This window comes from Odontesthes bonariensis, chromosome 24 (genome assembly GCF_027942865.1).
Source record: "Odontesthes bonariensis isolate fOdoBon6 chromosome 24, fOdoBon6.hap1, whole genome shotgun sequence".
NCBI classification, from domain to species: domain Eukaryota; kingdom Metazoa; phylum Chordata; class Actinopteri; order Atheriniformes; family Atherinopsidae; genus Odontesthes; species Odontesthes bonariensis.
This window is the reverse complement of record NC_134529.1, coordinates 1178621-1201966: the sequence shown is the minus strand read 5'-3', so window position 1 is coordinate 1201966 and position 23346 is coordinate 1178621. Positions and strand designations below refer to the sequence as shown.

Sequence of the window (23346 nt, the reverse complement as noted above, 5' to 3'; positions counted from 1 at the left end):
AGTAGTTGAACACCATGGCAGTTTGGGCAGTCTGTACCGACCGCACACAGCTGCTCCGTATAAACTAACATTATGTATTTATATTGTCCAACGCTGCAGCTTCGGCAGTTCTGGCAGTTGGGCTCCCGTATAAAGACAACACAACCCAGGGATCTCCCGCTCAGTCCAAATAATACAGTTTTGGCCGTTTTGTTTGTGAACCCGGCCCGGCAGCAAGTCCCCGGGCCCGTTTGGTTCCTCATCCTGTCACACGAGTCCATGGGATGATGTTGTGCACGAATACTCTTTGTCCTCCGTTTCATGTGGTTTTTTCCTTCTGGCTGTACGTGCTGTCCGCCGCCTGGGGGGGCGTCTGAACCGGATCCGGCCGGCGGCCCTTCTGCCGGTCTTTGAGGCGTAGATGTCTCGGTTTGACCGGCAACGCCACGGCCAGGAGAACACAGCCGACGTGGAGGCAGCAGCACCAGGACCTGCAGGGGGTGGAACAGTCCCAGAGTTCAGGTTCAGCCATCAGTGATTCTCACAAACATTAACTATGACTAGGGATGGGAATCGAGAACCGGTTCTTTTTGAGAACCGGTTCCCAGTGTTTCAGTTCCTTGGAATCGTTTGGCCATTTTGCAAACGATTCCCTTATCGATTCCAGTGGGCGCGAATGACGTCACCACGCAACATTGCGTGGCGAATAGGGATGGGAATTGATAAGATTTTTACGATTCCAATTCCATTTTCGATTCTGCTTAACGATTCGGTTCTTTGTCGGTTCCCTTATCGATTCTCATTTGGAGAAAAAGGACAACAAACCGGTCGATCAGCATCAACTTTGTTTAGTTTAGAAGTAACACGAGTCATGACCTCACAAACCCAACAACGGTGAGGTCCACATTGGTCTATCCTGGCCTGGGTAATTGAACTCTTCCTGCTCTGGTGAAAGGAGAAGCTGGAGGTAGAGGTGAACTGGGGGTAGTACCACCAGCCTCTGGCTCTGAGCCAGTCAGGCTCTGTCTCTCATGATTTCATCTAAATGTAATGCCTGAGAAGGCATTCATTTAACCTTAACCGTTACTAACAGCAGCTTTTACAATCAGGCAAATGGTGCTAACATGATAGGCAGTGTTAGTTAGTTACCTGCAGTGTTAGCCGAGGACATGTATGGACATCTACTTGTATCTTACTGTTTCCTACCATCATTGTTGCTCTCTCTATTATGAACTAACACTGTTTTAATATGTCTTTCTTAATTGTTGATGATTTTATTGTTTAACATTCCGTGTTTTTTTGGGTGCCATAGTACAACTGGCCACATTACATTACATTACATTACGGTGATTCTGCAGGCGCTTTTATCCAAAGCGACTTACAATCAGTGTGTTCCACATCGGTAGGCAAAAGAACTTCAGGTCACAAGAAATCAGAAGTGCATTTCCTTCCAAAACCAAACAGCTAAGAGCAAAACTAGTGCTAGAGTAAGTGCGATAAGTCAGGTACCTAGACAGATGGGAAGACAATTTCGAAAACAAAGACAATTTAGGAAACAATAAGTGCGTAAGGAACTAGGACGGAGCAAGGGATGTCCTAGGAGGGCGGATCAGGGTAGTGTTTCCTGAAGAGATGGGTTTTCAGCCTGCGGCGAAAGATAGGCAGCGACTCAGCTGTCAGGCCACCAGGACTACAGATGAAAACTAGCCTTTGGCTAACTCTGCCATGTTACACATGTGCTGTTATTAATATGCACTGTCCTGTTAATAAATAAATATAACTTGAAAACAAAATAAAACATGTTTTTTCAGCTGCTAAAACACTGAACCTGGACGTAACCCAAATGGATGTTACTGACACGGCATTAACCCAAATGAGGTAAACCTGGCTGATATACTGACCTGTAAAACTTTAATGATGGACCCACAGACAGCAGGACGAAAGGCACCACCGTGTAGCAGATGGCGATCTGAGTGGCTGCCCACGTGATGACATCATAGACCAGCTTGTGTGTCGCAGAGTGCAGGAAGTATGGCCGAACGTTGTGTCTGACCTATGCGAACAAAGCATGTAGCATTACTTTCTACAGTTACAGCACACTTAGGCTGTGTTCTAAACCGCATACTTCTCCTACTACTCCCACTACTCCTACTAACTTTAACTTTTTTAAGTTCCCGGATGCATACTAGATTCTAAATAAATCAGACCGTGTGCAGAGCGTTTACCCACAATGCATTTCGCTCCTGCCCGAGCTGAAATCAGCCGGCCTGAAGCTGATTTCCCTTAAGCTCTAAACTCTGTAAACTTTAGCAACATTTGAAACATTTTCAGGCGAGAAAGTAGTCGTTTAGATCCCCAACGTGTTGAAAACCTGACAAAATACCGGCTATTTACAATTTTGTTCCCACGAATTCGGCGCTACTAAAGCTAGCCGCAGTGAGCTAACGCACTTCCTGTTATTTTCACAAAATAAAATACCCGTTGCCTTTTATCATAGGGAAAGCCATTACCATACAATTGGTGCTTTTGTTTTGAAAACAGGAAGTGAACCTACCCTCGTTGTAGCTAGCTTGAAACTGCCGTTTTGACAGGAAATGACGATCGGCGACGTCACGTTACGTTGCATCTTGGGTAGTTTGAGTATGAGTAGTAACCTCATGATGCATACCCAACATTTAGAGAATCTAGTATGCATCCGGGAACTTCTGCTTACTCAAACTCCCATACTAACTCAGAAAGTTAGAATGAGAAGTAAGCGGTTTTGAACACAGACCATGAATATCCCACAAGAGCTTATTGTTGTTAAAGTTTCGGACATGTTGAACCAACCTTATGCCATCACAGTTTGCTTCCTGTCTAAGTCTCTCAAATCCTTAAGCTAGCCCAGCTAGAACTGTGTTTACTTACTGCTTATTCATCCCATTCGCTGCACAGGTGCCATCGTAACAAGATAATCAATCTCAATTCGATTGTCAGGGCTCATTATCATATGGATAATTAGTTTGTGTACCCTCCCCCCCCCCAGCTACACAGCTACCCTAAACTGAGCTAACAGTTTGGTGGACCCGCTCACCGCTCTGGCAGCCAGCGTGATGACGATCCCGGTGAGGAAGGTGAGGTAGTATCCTGGGTAGGCTCCGTGCCACATGGCGGACAGGATGAAGGTGGCTGCTGTTGGGTGGTAGGGACACCGCTCATAACACACCCTGTAGGTCAGAGGTCACGCAGAAACACGTTTCACACTTTCTACAGCAGGTTTACGTGGAAAATGTTCATTCAGTTGGCTTAAATGGTGATAAATGGTTGGACTGACCTTTTGAGCCAGTGTGCTGTCTGGATGTTCCAGTTGTCCAGGAAAACTTTGAAGCTGGTGGCAAACTGGTAAAATCAGAGACCGGTCAGACTGACTGCAGATCAGATGCTGTCACATTGACTCATAAATGCATTTAACCCTTCTGGGTAATTAACCCTTTATACGGTCTTAACATTGTGTTTACTCCCTTTGTCCTACGGGTCAGAAATGAGCCGCCCTACCAAAGCCCCAAAATAAAGCAACTTAATTGAATTTTAAATCCAAAATCTATTTAGTATGATGAAACCACCTGTTATTTATCTATTCAACTCAACTCAATAGATTTTTTATCATGTATTTTTTGTTACACAATACAAAAAGACAATCACCAGTTTTCAGGATTACACTTGTTTTTTTTTTTACTGTCAGTGGGACCAACAGTTTTCTTGTTTTCTCAGTTTTCTTTTACATAATAAAGGTTTATTATTGCTATTATAGAAATGTGAAGTAATTACTTCTGAATTAATTATATTGAAAGGGAAAAAACAGTGAACTTTTTTCTGCTGTTTAAATGTTTTTATAATTCACGGGTCAGAAATGACCCAAAAGACAATCTTTGTACCCTAGTGGTGTACAGCCCACATGGAGACATGAACAGAAATAAAGTCTGACTTTTTCTAATGATGGGGTCCCTTTAGGAAAAGTCATAAAAGATAGTTTAAGGTGTTTTTTCTGCAGCTAAACATGGTGGTGGCTCACTTTGGACCCGCAGGACAACAGGAGGGTTAAATTCCTTACGAAACTGACCTCAATGTTGAGGATCCTCAGGTTGGAGATGAGGTCCCAGCGAGGGGAGCCGTCACAGTTGTAGCCATTGAAACCGAAGCCCGCGGCGTTGTTGATGGCATCGGCTGTTGGTCAAACGAGAGGCTGAGGTCAGACTTTACAAGAAACTGTTTAGAAACCACCAACAAGTGCTGTCGGACAAAAGAAAAGAAAAGGTGCAGAAGAAGCTCCACCCACCGAGCGTCCACACAAAGTAGTACTTGGGTCTGGTGGTCAGCATGGACAGATACAGGTAGACCACCTGAGCGTAGAACGGGGTGTTGGCGATGAAGTCGTCGTCGATGTTTCGTTCCACGGGAAAAACCTTGCACACCGACAGGAAGACCAGGAGGCAGAAGAAGGAGGTGGCCACTTTACGAACAACCTCCATCTGAGGAAACACACGTTTATTTCAGCTTAGTTTCTCCTGGCTTCTCTTCTGGGGAGCTTTGTGTCCATAATTTCATTTTCTCACTTTCTTTTTATCAAGCAGTCGTGTTTATCATACGTCAGAACCACCTAGTGGTCAGTCGTGGGATAGCTCATCTGTCGTACATGTTGACACATTTGGACAAAACCAAATAAATTAAAGGACAGAGCCAAGGAAGAGCAGCATTGAGTGTGTTTGTTTTACTAACGATGTGAGGACCTTTACAGTCCCCATAATGTTAAATCTCAATAAGGTTGCATAGCTCCAACCCCACCCCTCTCTCTCTCTGGCTTAGTGAACTGACCCGTTGTATCCCTAACGAGAAAATAATGTACAATCTAAAACAAAGACCAGATAAATTTGAGGGAATAATCTGATTGAGCATCTGAACACCAAAACTAGATATAGCTGCTGACTGGAGAAACTATTTACATTTTAGTTGGCTTTTCTTTTATATATTTATCTATGTATTTTCACTATATACTTCTCTTCATTTGTTTTAATATATATATATATATATATATATATATATATATATATATATATATATATATATATATTTATTTATTGTCTTTTTTTGTGCCTATTCCATGTTATGATCCTATTGTATTATAATTTGTATTTAAGTACATTTCTGTAGACATATATACCATGAATGGGAAATGGGGGGAGGGAGTGGGAGTTGGAGGGGGGCTTGGGTTGAAAAAATATATATATATTCAAATACTTGTCTTGAATACGGAAAAATCCAATAAACAGAATGTTTAAAAAAATAAAATAAAATCTCAATAAGGAGAACCTGTAAGGTAAACCCTCAGTTCTTAGTTGGATGATACTTGTGTTTGTCTGTACTGAATAAATAAGACGATGGACGACACGTCAGCTCCTACAAAAGAAGTCCAAACATCTGGATCGCCCCCTGGTGGCTAGTTTAAGAATATTTCATGAGCCCCATGTAAACCAGCCTAATGCAGGTGCTGTAATCCCAATAAAGAGTTCAATCATGTGACCTACGTTTGGCGAGGGCTCGCTCTGACTCTTACTGCTGGACTTCCTGTCGGCCTCCTGGATTCTGTGGCGTCGCGGGTCTCCCTCGATGAAGGCGATGTAGTCGTTGAAAGAGCTGGTGGGTCCGGCCAGGATCCCCATGAAGTTACAGTTATAGCTAAAGTACTCCAGCAGGCTGGGCATCCGCCTACACAAACACACAGATGCTGTTCCTCCAGATGTGATCAGGAATGTGATGCAGAACTCAGTGCACGGGGTCACATGGCACTGAAAGGATCGGATTATTGGCTAAATCACAATCAGATTGAGTTATTAAGTGGATGTAGACACCTTAATCTGACTAAGAATTGGATCAGATCGGATTATTGGCTAAATTACAATCAGACTGAGTTATTAAGTGCATGTAGACACCTTAATCTGACTAAGAACTGGATCGGATAGGATTCAGACCCCGAGATAACTGGGTTAAAGTCACTCTAAACCTGCTTGTAGACGCTGAAGCACGTGGTGAATCAGACTTTGCGTTCTGCGCATGCTCCAGATGTTTTCCCGGGGTCGTGACCCGGAAGTCAAAGGAGACGATATTCCTGTTGTTGTCGCCGTCAGAAAGAAACAAACAACGCGATGGAGAATGCTCCGTTGGGCGTCGAGTTTGTGCAACAAGCAGCTCATCACAGAGCAAATGTAGAGGGACGTAGCTTCATCTGGCTCTGCGTTCTCCATCTGTCTCCAATGCCTGAGTTTGTTGTTGTTGTTGGTGGTGAAGAGGTCAAGAGGAAGTGGCTCTATTAGCAACAGCTGGAATGGGTACAGCGCCACCTATCATACCGGGGTATGACACGCTTTGTGCCTCTGATCCCATTCATTCACCGCCATATATCCAAGGAGAATTACCCTCGCTCAGCTCAGTTTGATTTTAATTTAGCCAATAATCCGATCCTTTCAGAGCCATGTGACCCCACTGAGTGACAACAATCTGCAGCTCTAAACGCAGCGACACCAACCTGATGGCCAGAATCTTCTGTCCTGCAGTCAGATGCTCCTCTTTCCGAGCCATTCCTGTCGGAAAACAGGCCGATCGTTAACCGCGGTACTGATTATCAAACCTCCAAACTCTGCAGCCGCCAGCTTACCGTCGTGGATCTCAAACGCCAGGCTGGTGATTTTCTGAGTTATGACCATCATGGGGCTGAAGTGGGAAGAATGAGATTCTTTAAAGCACGTGTGAATGCATGCAACAGAAATCAGGTGTGGCTGCGCTGCGTTACCCTGTGAAGTCAGCAGAGTACATGCCGTAGTCGAAGACGTAGACTCGGGTGATCTGACACAGACTCAGGTAGCTGAGAGCCACCACCAGGCTGTACCTGCAGAGAACACAGAACCAACATCACCTCCAACATCACCTCCAACACCACCTCCAACATCACCTCCAACATCACCTCCAACATCACCTCCAACATCCCCTCCAACATCACCTCCAACATCCCCTCCAACATCCCCTCCAACATCACCTCCAACATCACCTCCAACACCACCTCCAACATCACCTCCAACATCACCAACATCCCCTCCAACATCACCTCCAACACCACCTCCAACACCACCTCCAACATCACCTCCAACATCACCTCCAACATCACCTCCAACATCACCTCCAACATCACCTCCAACATCCCCTCCAACATCACCTCCAACATCCCCTCCAACATCCCCTCCAACATCACCTCCAACATCACCTCCAACACCACCTCCAACATCACCTCCAACATCACCTCCAACATCCCCTCCAACATCCCCTCCAACATCACCTCCAACATCACCTCCAACACCACCTCCAACATCACCTCCAACATCACCAACATCCCCTCCAACATCACCTCCAACACCACCTCCAACACCACCTCCAACATCACCTCCAACATCACCTCCAACATCACCAACATCACCTCCAACATCACCAACATCACCTCCAACATCACCTCCAACACCACCTCCAACATCACCTCCAACATCCCCTCCAACATCACCTCCAACATCACCTCCAACATCACCACCAACATTACCTCCAACATTACCTCCAACATCACCAACACCACCTCCAACATCACCTCCAACATCACCAACATCACCTCCAACATCACCTCCAACACCACCAACATCACCTCCAACATCACTTCCAACATCACCTCCAACATCACCTCCAACATCACCTCCAACATCACTTCCAACATCCCCTCCAACATCACCTCCAACATCACCTCCAACATCACCTCCAACATCACCAACACCACCTCCAACATCACCTCCAACATCACCAACATCACCTCCAACATCACCTCCAACACCACCAACATCACCTCCAACATCACTTCCAACATCACCTCCAACACCACCTCCAACATCACCAACATCACCTCCAACATCACCTCCAACACCACCAACATCACCTCCAACATCACTTCCAACATCACCTCCAACATCACCTCCAACATCACCTCCAACATCACTTCCAACATCACCTCCAACATCACTTCCAACATCACCTCCAACATCACCTCCAACATCACTTCCAACATCACCTCCAACATCACCTCCAACACCACCAACATCACCTCCAACATCACTTCCAACACCACCAACATCACCTCCAACATCACTTCCAACATCACCTCCAACATCACCTCCAACATCACTTCCAACATCACCTCCAACATCACCTCCAACACCACCAACATCACCTCCAACATCACTTCCAACATCACCTCCAACATCACCTCCAACATCACCTCCAACATCACTTCCAACATCACTTCCAACATCACCTCCAACAACACCTCCAACATCACCTCCAACACCACCAACATTACCTCCAACATCACCTCCAACATCACCTCCAACATCACCTCCGACACCACCTCCAACACCACCAACATCACCTCCAACATCACCTCCAACATCACCGCCAACATCACCTCCAACATCACCTCCAACATCACCTCCAACACCACCTCCAACATCACCAACATCACCAACATCACCTCCAACATCACCTCCAACATCACCTCCAACATCACCTCCAACATCACCTCCAACATCACCTCCAGCATCACCTCCAACATCACCAACATCACCTCCAACATCACCTCCAACACCACCTCCAACATCACCTCCAACATCACCTCCAACATCACCTCCAACAACACCAACATCACCTCCAACATCACCTCCAACATCACCTCCAACATCACCAACATCACCTCCAACATCACCAACATCACCTCCAACATCACCTCCAACATCACCTCCAACACCACCTCCAACAACACCAACATCACCTCCAACATCACCTCCAACAGCACCTCCAACATCACCTCCAACATCACCTCCAACACCACCTCCAACATCACCTCCAACATCACTTCCAACATCACCTCCAACATCACCTCCAACATCACCTCCAACAACACCAACATCACCTCCAACATCACCTCCAACATCACCTCCAACATCACCTCCAACATCACCTCCAACAACACCAACATCACCTCCAACATCACCTCCAACATCACCACCAACATCACCTCCAACATCACCTCCAACATCACCTCCAACATCACCTCCAACAACACCAACATCACCTCCAACATCACCTCCAACATCAACTCCAACAACACCAACATCACCACCAACATCACCTCCAACATCACCTCCAACATCACCTCCAACAACACCAACATCACCTCCAACATCACCTCCAACATCACCACCAACATCACCTCCAACATCACCTCCAACATCACCTCCAACATCACCTCCAACATCACCACCAACATCACCTCCAACATCACCTCCAACAACACCAACATCACCTCCAACATCACCTCCAACACCACCTCCAACATCACCTCCAACAACACCAACATCACCTCCAACATCACCTCCAACATCACCTCCAACATCACCTCCAACATCACCTACATCACCTCCAACATCACCTCCAACATCACCTCCAACATCACCTCTAACACCACCTCCAACATCACCTCCAACATCTCTTCCAACATCACCTCCAACATCCCCTCCAACATCACCTCCAACACCACCTCAACATCACCTCCAACATCACCACCAACATCACCTCCAACACCACCTCCAACAACACCAACAACATCACCAACATCACCTCCAACATCACCTCCAACATCACCACCAACATCACCTCCAACAACACCAACATCACCTCCAACATCACCTCCAACAACACCAACATCACCTCCAACATCACCTCCAACACCACCTCCAACATCACCTCCAACAACACCAACATCACCTCCAACATCACCTCCAACATCACCTCCAACATCACCTCCAACATCACCTCCAACATCACCTACATCACCTCCAACATCACCTCCAACATCACCTCCAACATCACCTCCAACACCACCTCCAACATCACCTCCAACAACACCAACATCACCTCCAACATCACCTCCAACATCACCTCCAACATCACCTCCAACATCACCTCCAACATCACCTACATCACCTCCAACACCACCTCCAACATCCCCTCCAACATCACCTCCAACATCCCCTCCAACATCACCTCCAACACCACCTCAACATCACCTCCAACATCCCCTCCAACATCACCTCCAACACCACCTCCAACACCACCTCCAACATCACCAACATCACCTCCAACATCACCTCCAACATCACCACCAACATCACCTCCAACACCACCTCCAACATCACCACCAACATCACCTCCAACACCACCTCCAACAACACCAACAACATCACCAACACCACCTCCAACATCACCTCCAACATCACCACCAACATCACCTCCAACACCACCTCCAACAACACCAACAACATCACCAACACCACCTCCAACACCACCTCCAACATCACTAACAACATCACCTCCAACACCACCTCCAACATATCTGGGGCCCTCACATCATGAGGAGCACATCTTTCCAAAACTAAAAGCTTTTTTAGTTCTGGATGGTTATGATGACAAAAATCTGAATTATTTCCTGTTTAGATTCCACTGAACTCAGAACCAGAGTTCTGGCTGTCTGCAGTGAGATCAAAGTCAGAGTTAATGTAAGATTAACTGCTTTGTTCCTTTTATTCTCCAAACCGTCCCAACTTTTCCTGATTTCAGGTTGTAAGTTTGAATCCATCCAGCTGAACTGAGGATGATGAAAGGCTTTAAAATCATTTCCTGCCTGATGGAGGTTCAGCTTTCACGGATCCTTCAGACGTCAAACCTTCAAACTCTGATCTGTAAAAATGGGAATGGAGCTCACTTGTGCATGTGCTCGACTCCGGTCAGGATCATGATGCCGTAGGTGAGTCCACTCTGAACCAAGAAGTGAAGCGCATACCTGCAGGAGGAAGCAGAAGAGAATCCAACCTTATTATATAAGCTTAAATATAATATATATATAAAATATAACCTTAAACGTTATATTTATGTTAGCACTGCGGGGGAAATCTGGGCTCAAAGCAAACCTTTAATCATTTTTAAACTTTTCCCTTTTACAGCACATTAAGCCCAGTATTACGTCCACAGACCATTCAGGTTATTATTTAAAAATATTTTTTAATTCAAATTTTTTTTATTTTATTTATTTAAATATTTTCATTTAGCTAAAAGCAAACGTTTATTTTAGGGCTGGGCGAGTTAACTCGTTAATTATTTATCGCCGACAAATATTTTATCGCGCATTAACGCAGGTTTTATTTATTTAAATTACAAACAATTTTACAATTTTTTTTTATTTTGGGCTTTTGTGCCTTTAATGTAAAGTTCAGAGAGACAGGAAGCAGGGGGTAGAGAGAGGGGGAACAACACGCAGCACAGGGCCGTCCGATGCGGGACTCGAACCGGGGCCAGCTGCAGCGAGGACTGTAGTTCAACAGAGTAATACATTTGCATCACAAAATGGTTCTCCAGGAAAAAGTCAGACCTCACAATCTCTTGGCCCTATTTTCTCTCCTTTCGTATCACTGCCTGCTGTGCAGACCGAGCAGACCGAAGTGGAGAGCGAGCAGTCCCCTGCTTCCGAGCAGCAAACACCGTAACAGGCGCGGCAGGCGGCAGGCGGCAGCAGGCAGGGATGAATAAGCAGTAAGTAAACACAGCAGGGCTAGCTTAAGGATCTGAGAGACTTGGACAGGAAGCAAACTGTGATGGAAAAAAGTTGGTTCAACATGTCCATAACTGCAGCTCTTATGGGATATTCATGGTCTGTGTTCGAAACCGCATACTTCTACTACTCCTACTAACTTTCTGAGTTAGTATGCGAGTTTGAGTAAGCAGAAGTTCCCGGATGCATCCTAGATTCTCCTAAATGTTGGGTATGCATCATGAGGTTACTACTCATACTCAAACTACCCAAGATGCAACGTAACGTGACGTCGCCGATCGTCATTTCCTGTCAAAACGGCAGTTTCAAGCTAGCTACAACGAGGGTAGGTTCACTTCCTGTTTTCAAAACAAAAGCACCAATTGTATGGTAATGGCTTTCCCTATGATAAAAGGCAACGGGTATTTTATTTTGTGAAAATAACCGGAAGTGCGTTGCTAACTGCGGCTAGCTTTAGTAGCACCGAATTCGTGGGAACAAAACTGTAAACAGCCGGTATTTTGTCAGGTTTTCAACACGTTGGGGATCTAAACGACTACTTTCTCACCTGAAAATGTTTCAAATGTTGCTAAAGTTTACAGAGTTTAGAGCTTAAGGGAAATCAGCTTCAGGCCGGCTGATTTCGGCTCGGGCAGGAGCCAAATGCATTGTGGGTAAACGCTCTGCACACGGTCTGATTTATTTAGAATCTAGTATGCATCCGGGAATCAGCTTCAGGCTGTCACGCCATGGACTCATGCTTTTAGTTTTAGGTTATGTTTTTGTGTTTCTTAGTCCATGTTTAGTTTTTAGTTTTGCCACTCCTCAGTTTCCCTGCACTCTTTAAGTTTTATGTTTTAGTTATCATGTTTTAGGTCACGTTTTGATTGTAAGCTCATGTCTTAGTGTCCCATGCTTGTTAATTAGTTAATTCCCCTCACCTGTCTGTCATTGTCTCCAATCCCTCCCAGCCCTCTATTTAGTCTCCTGTCTCCTCTGTCTTGTCGCCGGATCTTTGTTTGCCACTCATACCTGACCTACCTGTGTTGATTCCCGTTACTTCCATGTTCCATGTTTCACGTCGTTTTTTCAAAAGTTAAGTATTTATTTATCCATGCCATGTTTAGTCTTTATTTTTTCACAGTTTAGGTTTTCTGAATCCGGCTTAGCCTCGCCTTTAGTTTGTTACTTTGTTTTTGCTTAATAAACCCTGTTTTTCTTTGAAGTCCGCATCCGTGTCCTACCTTCCCCTTCACCCTCACATCTTCCTGACACAGGCCGGCTGATTTCGGCTCGGGCAGGAGCGAAATGCATTGTGGGTAAACGCTCTGCCTACTGTCTGATCAATGAGTATGGCTGTGTTCGAAACCGCCTACTACATACAACATACTGCATACTACATACTCATCGATGTCTGATCGAGTAGTATGTAGTATGTAGTATGCAGTATGTAGTATGCCGTATGTAGTATGTAGTATGCAGTATGTAGTATGCAGTATGTAGTATGTAGTATGCCGTATGTAGTATGTAGTATGCCGTATGTAGTATGTAGTATGCAGTATGTAGTATGCCGTATGTAGTATGCAGTATGTAGTATGTAGTATGCCGTATGTAGTATGCCGTATGTAGTATGTAGTATGTAGTATGTAGTATGCCGTATGTAGTATGCAGTATGTAGTATGTAGTATGCAGTATGTAGTATGCCGTATGTAGTATGCAGTATGTAGTATGCAGGATGCAGTATGCAGGATGCAGTATGCAGTATGTAGTATGCAGGATGCAGTATGTAGTATGCAGTATGCAGTATGCAGTATGTAGTATGCAGTATGTAGTATGCAGTATGTAGTATGTAGTATGCCGTATGTAGTATGCAGTATGTAGTATGCAGGATGCAGTATGCAGGATGCAGTATGCAGTATGCAGTATGCAGGATGCAGGATGCAGTATGCAGGATGCAGTATGCAGTATGCAGTATGCAGTATGCAGTATGCAGTATGTAGTATGTAGTATGCAGTATGTAGTATGTAGTATGCCGTATGTAGTATGCAGTATGTAGTATGCAGGATGCAGTATGCAGGATGCAGTATGCAGGATGCAGTATGAAGTATGCAGTATGTAGTATGTTGTATGTAGTATGAAGTATGCAGTATGCAGGATGCAGTATGTAGTATGCAGTATGCCGTATGTAGTATGTAGTATGTAGTATGCAGTATGTAGTATGCAGTATGTAGTATGTAGTATGCCGTATGTAGTATGCAGTATGTAGTATGCAGGATGCAGTATGCAGGATGCAGTATGCAGGATGCAGTATGCAGTATGCAGTATGCAGTATGTAGTATGCAGTATGTAGTATGCAGGATGCAGTATGTAGTATGCAGTATGTAGTATGTAGTATGCAGTATGTAGTATGCAGTATGTAGTATGTAGTATGCAGTATGCGGTATGCAGTATGTAGTATGAAGTATGCAGTATGTAGTATGCAGTATGTAGTATGCAGTATGCAGTATGTAGTATGTAGTATGCAGTATGTAGTATGCAGTATGTAGTATGCGGTATGTGGTATGCAGTATGTAGTATGCAGTATGCAGTATGTAGTATGCAGTATGCAGTATGTAGTATGTAGTATGCAGTATGTAGTATGCAGTATGTAGTATGCGGTATGAAGTATGCAGTATGTAGTATGCAGTATGTAGTATGCAGTATGCAGTATGCAGTATGCAGTATGTAGTATGCAGTATGTAGTATGTAGTATGTAGTATGCAGTATGTAGTATGCAGTATGTAGTATGTAGTATGCGGTATGTGGTATGTAGTATGCGGTATGTGGTATGCAGTATGTAGTATGCAGTATGTGGTATGTGGTTTCGAACACAGCCCTGGAAACATTTTCAGATGAGCCAAACTAAGTTTAGGATGAAACAGCCTGATTTTGTCAGAGATCTGAGTGTTCTTCAGTCTTACCAGCCGAAGCAGAACAGGGCGAAGTAGAGTCCCAGCACCGTGGCCACCACGTGCCGGACGAAGGGACTGGTTTTACTGGGATGGAGGAAGAGACGGAACCAGAAGGCCGAGATCAGCGCGCAGAGCTGACAGACCACGAAGTTCACCTGCAGAGAGACGAGGAAAGATCAGGAGTTACAGCCCAGAGGATCGGGAGTTACAGCCCAGAGGATCGGGAGTTACAGCCCAGAGGATCGGGAGTTACAGCCCAGAGGATCGGGAGTTACAGCCAGAGGATCAGGAGTTACAGCCCAGAGGGTCGGGAGTTACAGCCCAGAGGATCGGGAGTTACAGCCCAGAGGATCAGGAGTTACAGCCCAGAGGATCGGGAGTTACAGCCCAGAGGATCGGGAGTTACAGCCCAGAGGATCGGGAGTTACAGCCCAGAGGATCGGGAGTTACAGCCAGAGGATCAGGAGTTACAGCCCAGAGGATCAGGAGTTACAGCCCAGAGGGTCGGGAGTTACAGCCCAGAGGGTCGGGAGTTACAGCCAGAGGATCAGGAGTTACAGCCCAGAGGATCAGGAGTTACAGCCCAGAGGGTCGGGAGTTACAGCCCAGAGGATCGGGAGTTACAGCCCAGAGGATCGGGAGTTACAGCCCAGAGGATCGGGAGTTACAGCCCAGAGGATCGGGAGTTACAGCCCAGAGGGTCGGGAGTTACAGCCCAGAGGGTCGGGAGTTACAGCCCAGAGGATCAGGAGTTACAGCCCAGAGGATCAGGAGTTACAGCCCAGAGCATCGGGAGTTACAGCCCAGAGGATCGGGAGTTACAGCCCAGAGGATCGGGAGTTACAGCCCAGAGGATCAGGAGTTACAGCCCAGAGGATCAGGAGTTACAGCCCAGAGGGTCGGGAGTTACAGCCCAGAGGATCAGGAGTTACAGCCCAGAGCATCAGGAGTTACAGCCCAGAGGATCAGGAGTTACAGCCCAGAGGATCGGGAGTTACAGCCCAGAGCATCAGGAGTTACAGCCCAGAGGATCGGGAGTTACAGCCCAGAGGGTCGGGAGTTACAGCCCAGAGGATCGGGAGTTACAGCCCAGAGGATCGGGAGTTACAGCCCAGAGGATCGGGAGTTACAGCCCAGAGGATCGGGAGTTACAGCCCAGAGGATCGGGAGTTACAGCCCAGAGGATCGGGAGTTACAGCCCAGAGGATCGGGAGTTACAGCCCAGAGGATCGGGAGTTACAGCCCAGAGGATCGGGAGTTACAGCCCAGAGGATCGGGAGTTACAGCCCAGAGGATCAGGAGTTACAGCCCAGAGCATCAGGAGTTACAGCCCAGAGGATCCTGATGCTCCATCTGACTGAACACATTTACTCACAGCTTCCAAAGTGCTTCTACTTCCACTCTGATCCTCTCAGTTACACTGATCACATTAAGGGCTGTTAAAACCTTCTGAGAGTCACATTCATCCCCATCACTCAGGAAGAAGGTAATGATTACTTTATTGCTTTTCATATCACATATCATAACAATCTGTCACAGCATCAGGAAGCTTCAGCTCCGTCAGTTTGTGGAGATTCAACAAAGATTCAAAGGAGATATATATAGTGTAAATCAGGGCGTCTGAGGTGTAAAACTCCTTCTTCCTGTTCCTGGGAGCATATATCAGGGCGTCTGAGGTGTAAAACTCCTTCTTCCTGTTCCTGGGAGCATATATCAGGGCGTCTGAGCTGTAAAACTCCTTCTTCCTGTTCCTGGGAGCGTATATCAGGGCGTCTGAGGTGTAAAACTCCTTCTTCCTGTTCCTGGGAGCATATATCAGGGCGTCTGAGGTGTAAAACTCCTTCTTCCTGTTCCTGGGAGCATATATCAGGGCGTCTGAGGTGTAAAACTCTCTTCTTCCTGTTCCTGGGAGCATATATCAGGGCGTCTGAGGTGTAAAACTCCTTCTTCCTGTTCCTGGGAGCATATATCAGGGCGTCTGAGGTGTAAAACTCCTTCTTCCTGTTCCTGGGAGCATATATCAGGGCGTCTGAGGTGTAAAACTCCTTCTTCCTGTTCCTGGGAGCATATATCAGGGCGTCTGAGGTGTAAAACTCCTTCTTCCTGTTCCTGGGAGCATATATCAGGGCGTCTGAGGTGTAAAACTCCTTCTTCCTGTTCCTGGGAGCATATATCAGGGCGTCTGAGGTGTAAAACTCCTTCTTCCTGTTCCTGGGAGCATATATCAGGGCGTCTGAGGTGTAAAACTCCTTCTTCCTGTTCCTGGGAGCATATATCAGGGCGTCTGAGGTGTAAAACTCCTTCTTCCTGTTCCTGGGAGCATATATCAGGGCGTCTGAGGTGTAAAACTCCTTCTTCCTGTTCCTGGGAGCATATATCAGGGCGTCTGAAGTCACCAGCAGGTGTAAAACTCCCCAGAAACACAACCCTGGTATTTATTTAGCTCCCCTTTGTTTGAAAGTTCCTCATTTAATATATCCAAAGTGTTTAAAGGCAGTAATTAACGGGACACATGCATCACTACGAGTTACGCTGTGTGCATCTCCGGCTGGGTCCATCACTGTGGATGAGAAAGCATTGTTTGCTAGCATCTGCTGCTAGCTTCCAGCTACATGCTAACCTGTTTCCCTCTGGGATCAACAGAGGAACTGTCTGTATCTGTAAGCTAGCATCTGCTGCTAGCTTCCAGCTACATGCTAACCTGTTTCCCTCTGGGATCAACAGAGGAACTGTCTGTATCTGTAAGCTAGCATCTGCTGCTAGCTTCCAGCTACATGCTAACCTGTTTCCCTCTGGGATCAACAGAGGAACTGTCTGTATCTGTAAGCTAGCATCTGCTGCTAGCTTCCAGCTACATGCTAACCTGTTTCCCTCTGGGATCAACAGAGGAACTGTCTGTATCTGTAAGCTAGCATCTGCTGCTAGCTTCCAGCTACATGCTAACCTGTTTCCCTCCGGGATCAACAGAGGAACTGTCTGTATCTGTAAGCTAGCATCTGCTGCTAGCTTCCAGCTACATGCTAACCTGTTTCCCTCTGGGATCAACAGAGGAACTATCTGTATCTGTAAGCTAGCATCTGCTGCTAGCTTCCAGCTACATGCTAACCTGTTTCCCTCTGGGATCAACAGAGGAACTATCTGTATCTGTAAGCTAGCATCTGCTGCTAGCTTCCAGCTACATGCTAACCTGTTTCCCTCTGGGATCAACAGAGGAACTATCTGTATCTGTAAGCTAGCATCTGCTGCTAGCTTCCAGCTACATGCTAACCTGTTTCCCTCCGGGATCAACTGTGGAACTATCTGTATCTGTATGTAGAGCTGGAGACCTCAGAAAATTGTGCTAAATTGTTAAAAGGCGGCAGAATTTGTCCCTTTTAAGTTTTAAGTTAAACAGAGAAAATGAGTTTCTATGAACTTCACAGTGAATCAGGCAGGAAATCAGATCCTCTGAGAGGCCTTCAGTTTTACCATTTAGATTATTATTAAAACTGAAAAAACAGGCCAAAAAGATAGTTGTGGGAGGGGAAGAAGGGCAACAAATGAATCTATGAGGACACGCTCTGATGTCCAAGAGAGAGAGGAACAGATAAAGATACTTTTCAGGGTTTGTTACACAGGACCAGTTTGTTCAAGTTGGTTTAAGACCAAGAACTAAAAGAACAAAACTCCACACACTCCTCTCTGAGACAGGAAACACTTTAAAGGGACAGTTCGCCTCTTTAAAGGGACAGTTCACCTCTTAAAGGGACAGTTCGCCTCTTAAAGGGACAGTTCGCCTCTTAAAGGGACAGTTCACCTCTTAAAGGGACAGTTCGCCGCTTTAAAGGGACAGTTCGCCTCTTTAAAGGGACAGTTCGCCTCTTCTGACATGAAGCTGTGTAACATCCCATATCAGCAACATCATTTCTGAACATCTTCTTACCCCCTGCTGCGTCCTGTGAGCAGAGTTCCAGCCTCGTTTTGGTGTTGATGAAGGTAGTCCGGCTAGTTGGCTGGGGTTTAAAAAATAAAGCCTTTTGCTTCTCAGAACAATATGCGTTCAACAGAGTAATACATTTGCATCACAAAATGGTTCTCCAGGAAAAAGTCAGACCTCACAATCTCTTGGCCCTATTTTCTCTCCCTGCGTATCACTGCCTGCTGTGCAGAGCGAGCAGCAATAAATAAAGCAAAAAAATAGGGCCAAGAGATTGTGAGGTCTGACTTTTTCCTGGAGAACCATTTTGTGATGCAAATGTATTACTCTGTTGAACGCATATTGTTTTTTTTGTACTTTATTTTTATAGAAAGAAACAACAAACAGAACAAACAGCTGGTCACCTCCACATTCAAACAGACATTATGCTGATGATACGAGTCGGTTCATACAGTAATGGCTCAGTCAGCATCTCTTCTAACATGTCAGGTTGGGAAGGTGCTTAAGGTAGGACACGGACTTCAAAAAGAAAGCTTGGTTTATTAAAGCAAAAAATAACAACAAAGTTCAAACTAAAAGCGCGGCTGAGCCGGATTCAAAAACGTAACTGGGAAAAACAAACAAGACTTTCATGCCATGGAATAAATAAATACTTAGCTTGGTCAGGACAGGTCGTGGCGTGGCATGAAGGGCAAGAGACAAACAAAGAACCGACACACTGACAGGGGAGGCAGGAAACTAAATAGGGAGTGAGTGCAGGTGAATGAAACTAATGACCTGAGTGAAGGAAGTGAGGGGAAAAACAACAACGGCTAAACCTAAAACTCAAAACCAAGACATGAACTGAACACAGAAACGTTACCTAAACATAAAACTAAAAACAAGAGTCCCATGGCGTGACAGAGCCCCCCCCTCAAGGGGCGGATCCCAGACGACCCAAGAGTCTGAGGGTGGGAGGGAGGGGCGCGAAGCCGGTCCGCCTGGAGGCCGCCCGCCAGACAACCGGCGGCGTGGCGGCAGGAGGCGGAGCCGGAGACCGTCCGGCGGGCGACATGTTCATAAATGATGTTGCTGATATGGGATGTCATACAGCTTCATGTTAAAGAGGAGAACTGTCCCTTTAAGAGGCGAACTGTCCCTTTAAAGAGGTGAACTGTCCCTTTAAAGTGTTTCATGTCTCAGAGAGGAGTGTGTGGAGTTTTGTTCTTTTAGTTCTTGGTCTTAAACCAACTTGTGAGTGAACTTGAACAAACTGGTCCTGTGTTACAAACCCTGAAAAGTATCTTTATCTGTTCCTCTCTCTCTTGGACACCAGAGGGTTTCCTCATAGATTAATTTGTTGCCCTTCTTCCCCTCCCACAACTATCTTTTTGGCCTGTTTTTTCAGTTTTAATAATAATCTAAATGGTAAAACTGAAGGCCTCTCAGAGGATCTGATTTCCTGCCTGATTCACTGAACTGTCCCTTTAAAGTCTGAAGCTAAAACTCAAAGTTTTAGAAATAATAATAACCGGGACCCTCACAGGGGGCCGGGACCCTCACAGGGGGAACCAGGACCCTCACAGGGGGCAGGGACCCTCACAGGGGGAACCAGGACCCTCACAGGGGGCAGGGACCCTGACAGGGGCTGCAGGGACCCTCACAGGGGGCCGGGACCCTCACAGGGGGCAGGGACCCTGACAGTGGGAACCAGGACCCTGACAGGGGGAACCAGGACCCTCACAGGGGGCCGGGACCCTCACAGGGGGCAGGGACCCTGACAGTGGGAACCAGGACCCTGACAGGGGGAACCAGGACCCTCACAGGGGGCCGGGACCCTCACAGGGGGAACCAGGACCCTCACAGGGGGAACCAGGACCCTCACAGGGGGCCGGGACCCTCACAGGGGGAACCAGGACCCTCACAGGGGGAACCAGGACCCTCACAGGGGGCCGGGACCCTGACAGGGGGAACCAGGACCCTCACAGGGGGCCGGGACCCTCACAGGGCCTGCAGAGACCCTCACAGGGGCTGCAGGGACCCTCACAGGGGGCCGGGACCCTCACAGGGGGAACCAGGACCCTCACAGGGGGCCGGGACCCTCACAGGGCCTGCAGAGACCCTCACAGGGGCTGCAGGGACCCTCACAGGGACCCTCACAGGGACCCAGGACCCTCACAGGGGCTGCAGGGACCCTCACAGGGGGAACCAGGACCCTCACAGGGGGAACCAGGACCCTCACAGGGGCTGCAGGGACCCTCACAGGGGGGGCCGGGACCCTCACAGGGGGAACCAGGACCCTCACAGGGGCTGCAGGGACCCTCACAGGGGGAACCAGGACCCTCACAGGGGGCCGGGACCCTCACAGGGGCTGCAGGGACCCTCACAGGGGCTGCAGGGACCCTCACAGGGGGAACCAGGACCCTCACAGGGGGAACCAGGACCCTCACAGGGGGCCGGGACCCTCACAGGGGCTGCAGGGACCCTCACAGGGGGAACCAGGACCCTCACAGGGGGGGCCGGGACCCTCACAGGGGGGGCCGGGACCCTCACAGGGGGGGCCGGGGCCTTAAAGAAGCAGAAACTCCTTCAGGAAACCTGCTGCTGATCTGGAGGTCATGACATCATCACAGGAGGTCCTCTCCCTGTTCAGCCTCACAGTATAAATCAAAGTGTTTCTGTTTCCCATCATCCCCCCTGACTGAGGGATTGATCAGTCTGATCAGTCTGATCAGTGTGATCAGTCTGATCAGTGTGATCAGAGAGCTGATCAGCGGTGGTGATGGACGCCTCTCCTCCTCCTCTTCCTCCTCCTCCTCCTCTTCCTCCTCCTTCTCTTCCTCTTCCTCCTCTTCCTCTCCTCCTCCTTCTCTTCCTCCTCTTCCTCTCCTCCTCCTTCTCTTCCTCCTCCTTCTCTTCCTCTTCCTCCTCTTCCTCCCCTCCTCCTTCTCTTCCTCTTCCTCCTCCTCCTCTTCCTCCTCCTCCTTATCTTCCTCCTCTTCCTCTTCCTCCTCTTCCTCCTCCTCCTTATCTTCCTCCTCCTCCTCTTCCTCCCCTCCTCCTTCTCTTCCTCTTCCTCCTCTTCCTCTCCTCCTCCTCCTCCTTCTCTTCCTCCTCCTTCTCTTCCTCTTCCTCCTCCTCTTCCTCCTCCTCCTTATCTTCCTCCTCTTCCTCCTCCTTATCTTCCTCCTCCTCCTCTTCCTCCCCTCCTCCTTCTCTTCCTCTTCCTCCTTCTCCTCCTCCTCTTCCTCCTCCTCCTCCTTATCTTCCTCCTCCTCCTCTTCTTCCTCCCCTCCTCCTCCTCCTCCTTCTCTTCTTCCTCTTCCTCCCCTCCTCCTCTTCCTCTCCCTCTTCTTCCTCCTCCTCCTCCTCCTTATCTTCCTCCTCATCCTCCTTATCTTCCTCCTCCTCCTCTTCCTCCCCTCCTCCTCCTCCTCCTTATCTTCCTCCTCCTCCTCTTCCTCCCCTCCTCCTCCTCCTCCTTATCTTCCTCCTCCTCCTCCTTATCTTCCTCCTCATCCTCCTTATCTTCCTCCTCTTCCTCCCCTCCTCCTCCTCCTCTTCCTCCCCTCCTCCTCCTCCTCCTTATCTTCCTCCTCCTCCTCTTCCTCCCCTCCTCCTCCTCCTCCTTATCTTCCTTCTCCTCTTCTTCCTCCCCTCCTCCTCCTCCTCCTTCTCTTCTTCCTCTTCCTCCCCTCCTCCTCTTCCTCTCCCTCTTCCTCCTCTTCCTCCTCCTCCTTATCTTCCTCCTCCTCCTCCTTATCTTCCTCCTCCTCTTCTTCCTCTCCTCCTCTTCCTCCTCCTCCTCTTCCTCCCCTCCTCCTCCTCCTCCTCTTCTTCCTCTCCTCCTCTTCCTCTCCCTCCTCCTCTTCCTCTCCCTCCTCCTCTTCCCCTCCCTCTCCCTCTTCCTCCCCTCCTCCTCTTCCTCTCCCTCCTCCTCCTCTTCCTCCTGATGATGAAGCAGACCACCCTGATGTCTGGATGTTTGCTCTGTAAACCTGCCGCAGATGCTCTCACAGCTCTAATCCGCGCACGGAGAACACATGCACGCACAGAAACAGCCTCTCCCCGCACAGCTGGACCTCACACAGGCCTCCGTCCTGTCGGACAGACCGCCGCCGTGTTTATGTGTCCCCGCCCCGGAGCTCCGGAGCGGCCGCTGCCGGGCTCCGAGGCTCGGCCCCCCGGCTCGGTGCCCCGGCTCGGCCCCGGCTCGGCCCCCCGGCTCGGTGCCCCGGCTCGGCCCCCCGGCAGGTCTTACCTGGTCCAGCGGCAGGTTGATGATCTCGCTGACCGGCTGCAGGAGGCTGGAGCCGGTGCAGGCCGTGGATGGGGCGCTTTCGGCGGCCATGGCTCCGGCTGTGCCGCTCATGTATCCGGCTGCAGCAGCTGAAAGGCGGCGGCGGAGGCTCCGTGATCCGCCGGGAGTCTGGTCCTCTGTCTGTCTGTCTGTGCGCCGTCCTCTTCCTCCCTTTCTCCCTCCTCCTCACCCTGTCTGTCTCCTCCTCCTCCCGCTGATTCCCCCTATTCTCCTCCCCCTCATCCATCTTTAAGTCCCTCCTCCCTCTTTTATTCTTTCACTCTCTCTGTTACCCCCCCCTCTCTCCTTTGGTTTCTGACGGTTGGATGTTGGATATATGTATATAATATAACATAATATGATATAATATAATATGATATTATATGATATGATATGATATGATAATATAATATGATGATATGATAATATGATGATATAATATGATATGATATAAAATGATATGATATGATATGATATAAGATGATATGATATGATATAAGATGATATGATATGATAT

At 47.8% G+C, this 23346-nt stretch overlaps 1 protein-coding gene across 1 annotated transcript in view; it reads right to left on the bottom strand.

Annotated features, from left to right (window-relative positions):
- Nucleotides 1-23037, bottom strand: part of mboat2b (membrane bound O-acyltransferase domain containing 2b) — a 24655-nt gene extending 1618 nt beyond the window's left edge. The window contains exons 1-13 of the mRNA XM_075459536.1: nucleotides 22791-23037; nucleotides 14644-14789; nucleotides 10862-10939; nucleotides 6803-6898; nucleotides 6668-6723; nucleotides 6539-6593; nucleotides 5541-5721; nucleotides 4295-4487; nucleotides 4079-4182; nucleotides 3293-3357; nucleotides 3053-3185; nucleotides 1881-2032; nucleotides 1-470 (exon numbers count right to left, since the gene is read on the bottom strand). The exon at nucleotides 1-470 is cut by the window's left edge and continues 1618 nt beyond it. Of these exons, the coding sequence (XP_075315651.1) occupies nucleotides 299-470; nucleotides 1881-2032; nucleotides 3053-3185; nucleotides 3293-3357; nucleotides 4079-4182; nucleotides 4295-4487; nucleotides 5541-5721; nucleotides 6539-6593; nucleotides 6668-6723; nucleotides 6803-6898; nucleotides 10862-10939; nucleotides 14644-14789; nucleotides 22791-22901 (1542 nt within the window). The 5' untranslated portion in view covers nucleotides 22902-23037 and the 3' untranslated portion in view covers nucleotides 1-298. The remainder of the gene's footprint in view (nucleotides 471-1880; nucleotides 2033-3052; nucleotides 3186-3292; nucleotides 3358-4078; nucleotides 4183-4294; nucleotides 4488-5540; nucleotides 5722-6538; nucleotides 6594-6667; nucleotides 6724-6802; nucleotides 6899-10861; nucleotides 10940-14643; nucleotides 14790-22790) is intronic.
- Nucleotides 23038-23346: the final 309 nt, after the last annotated feature.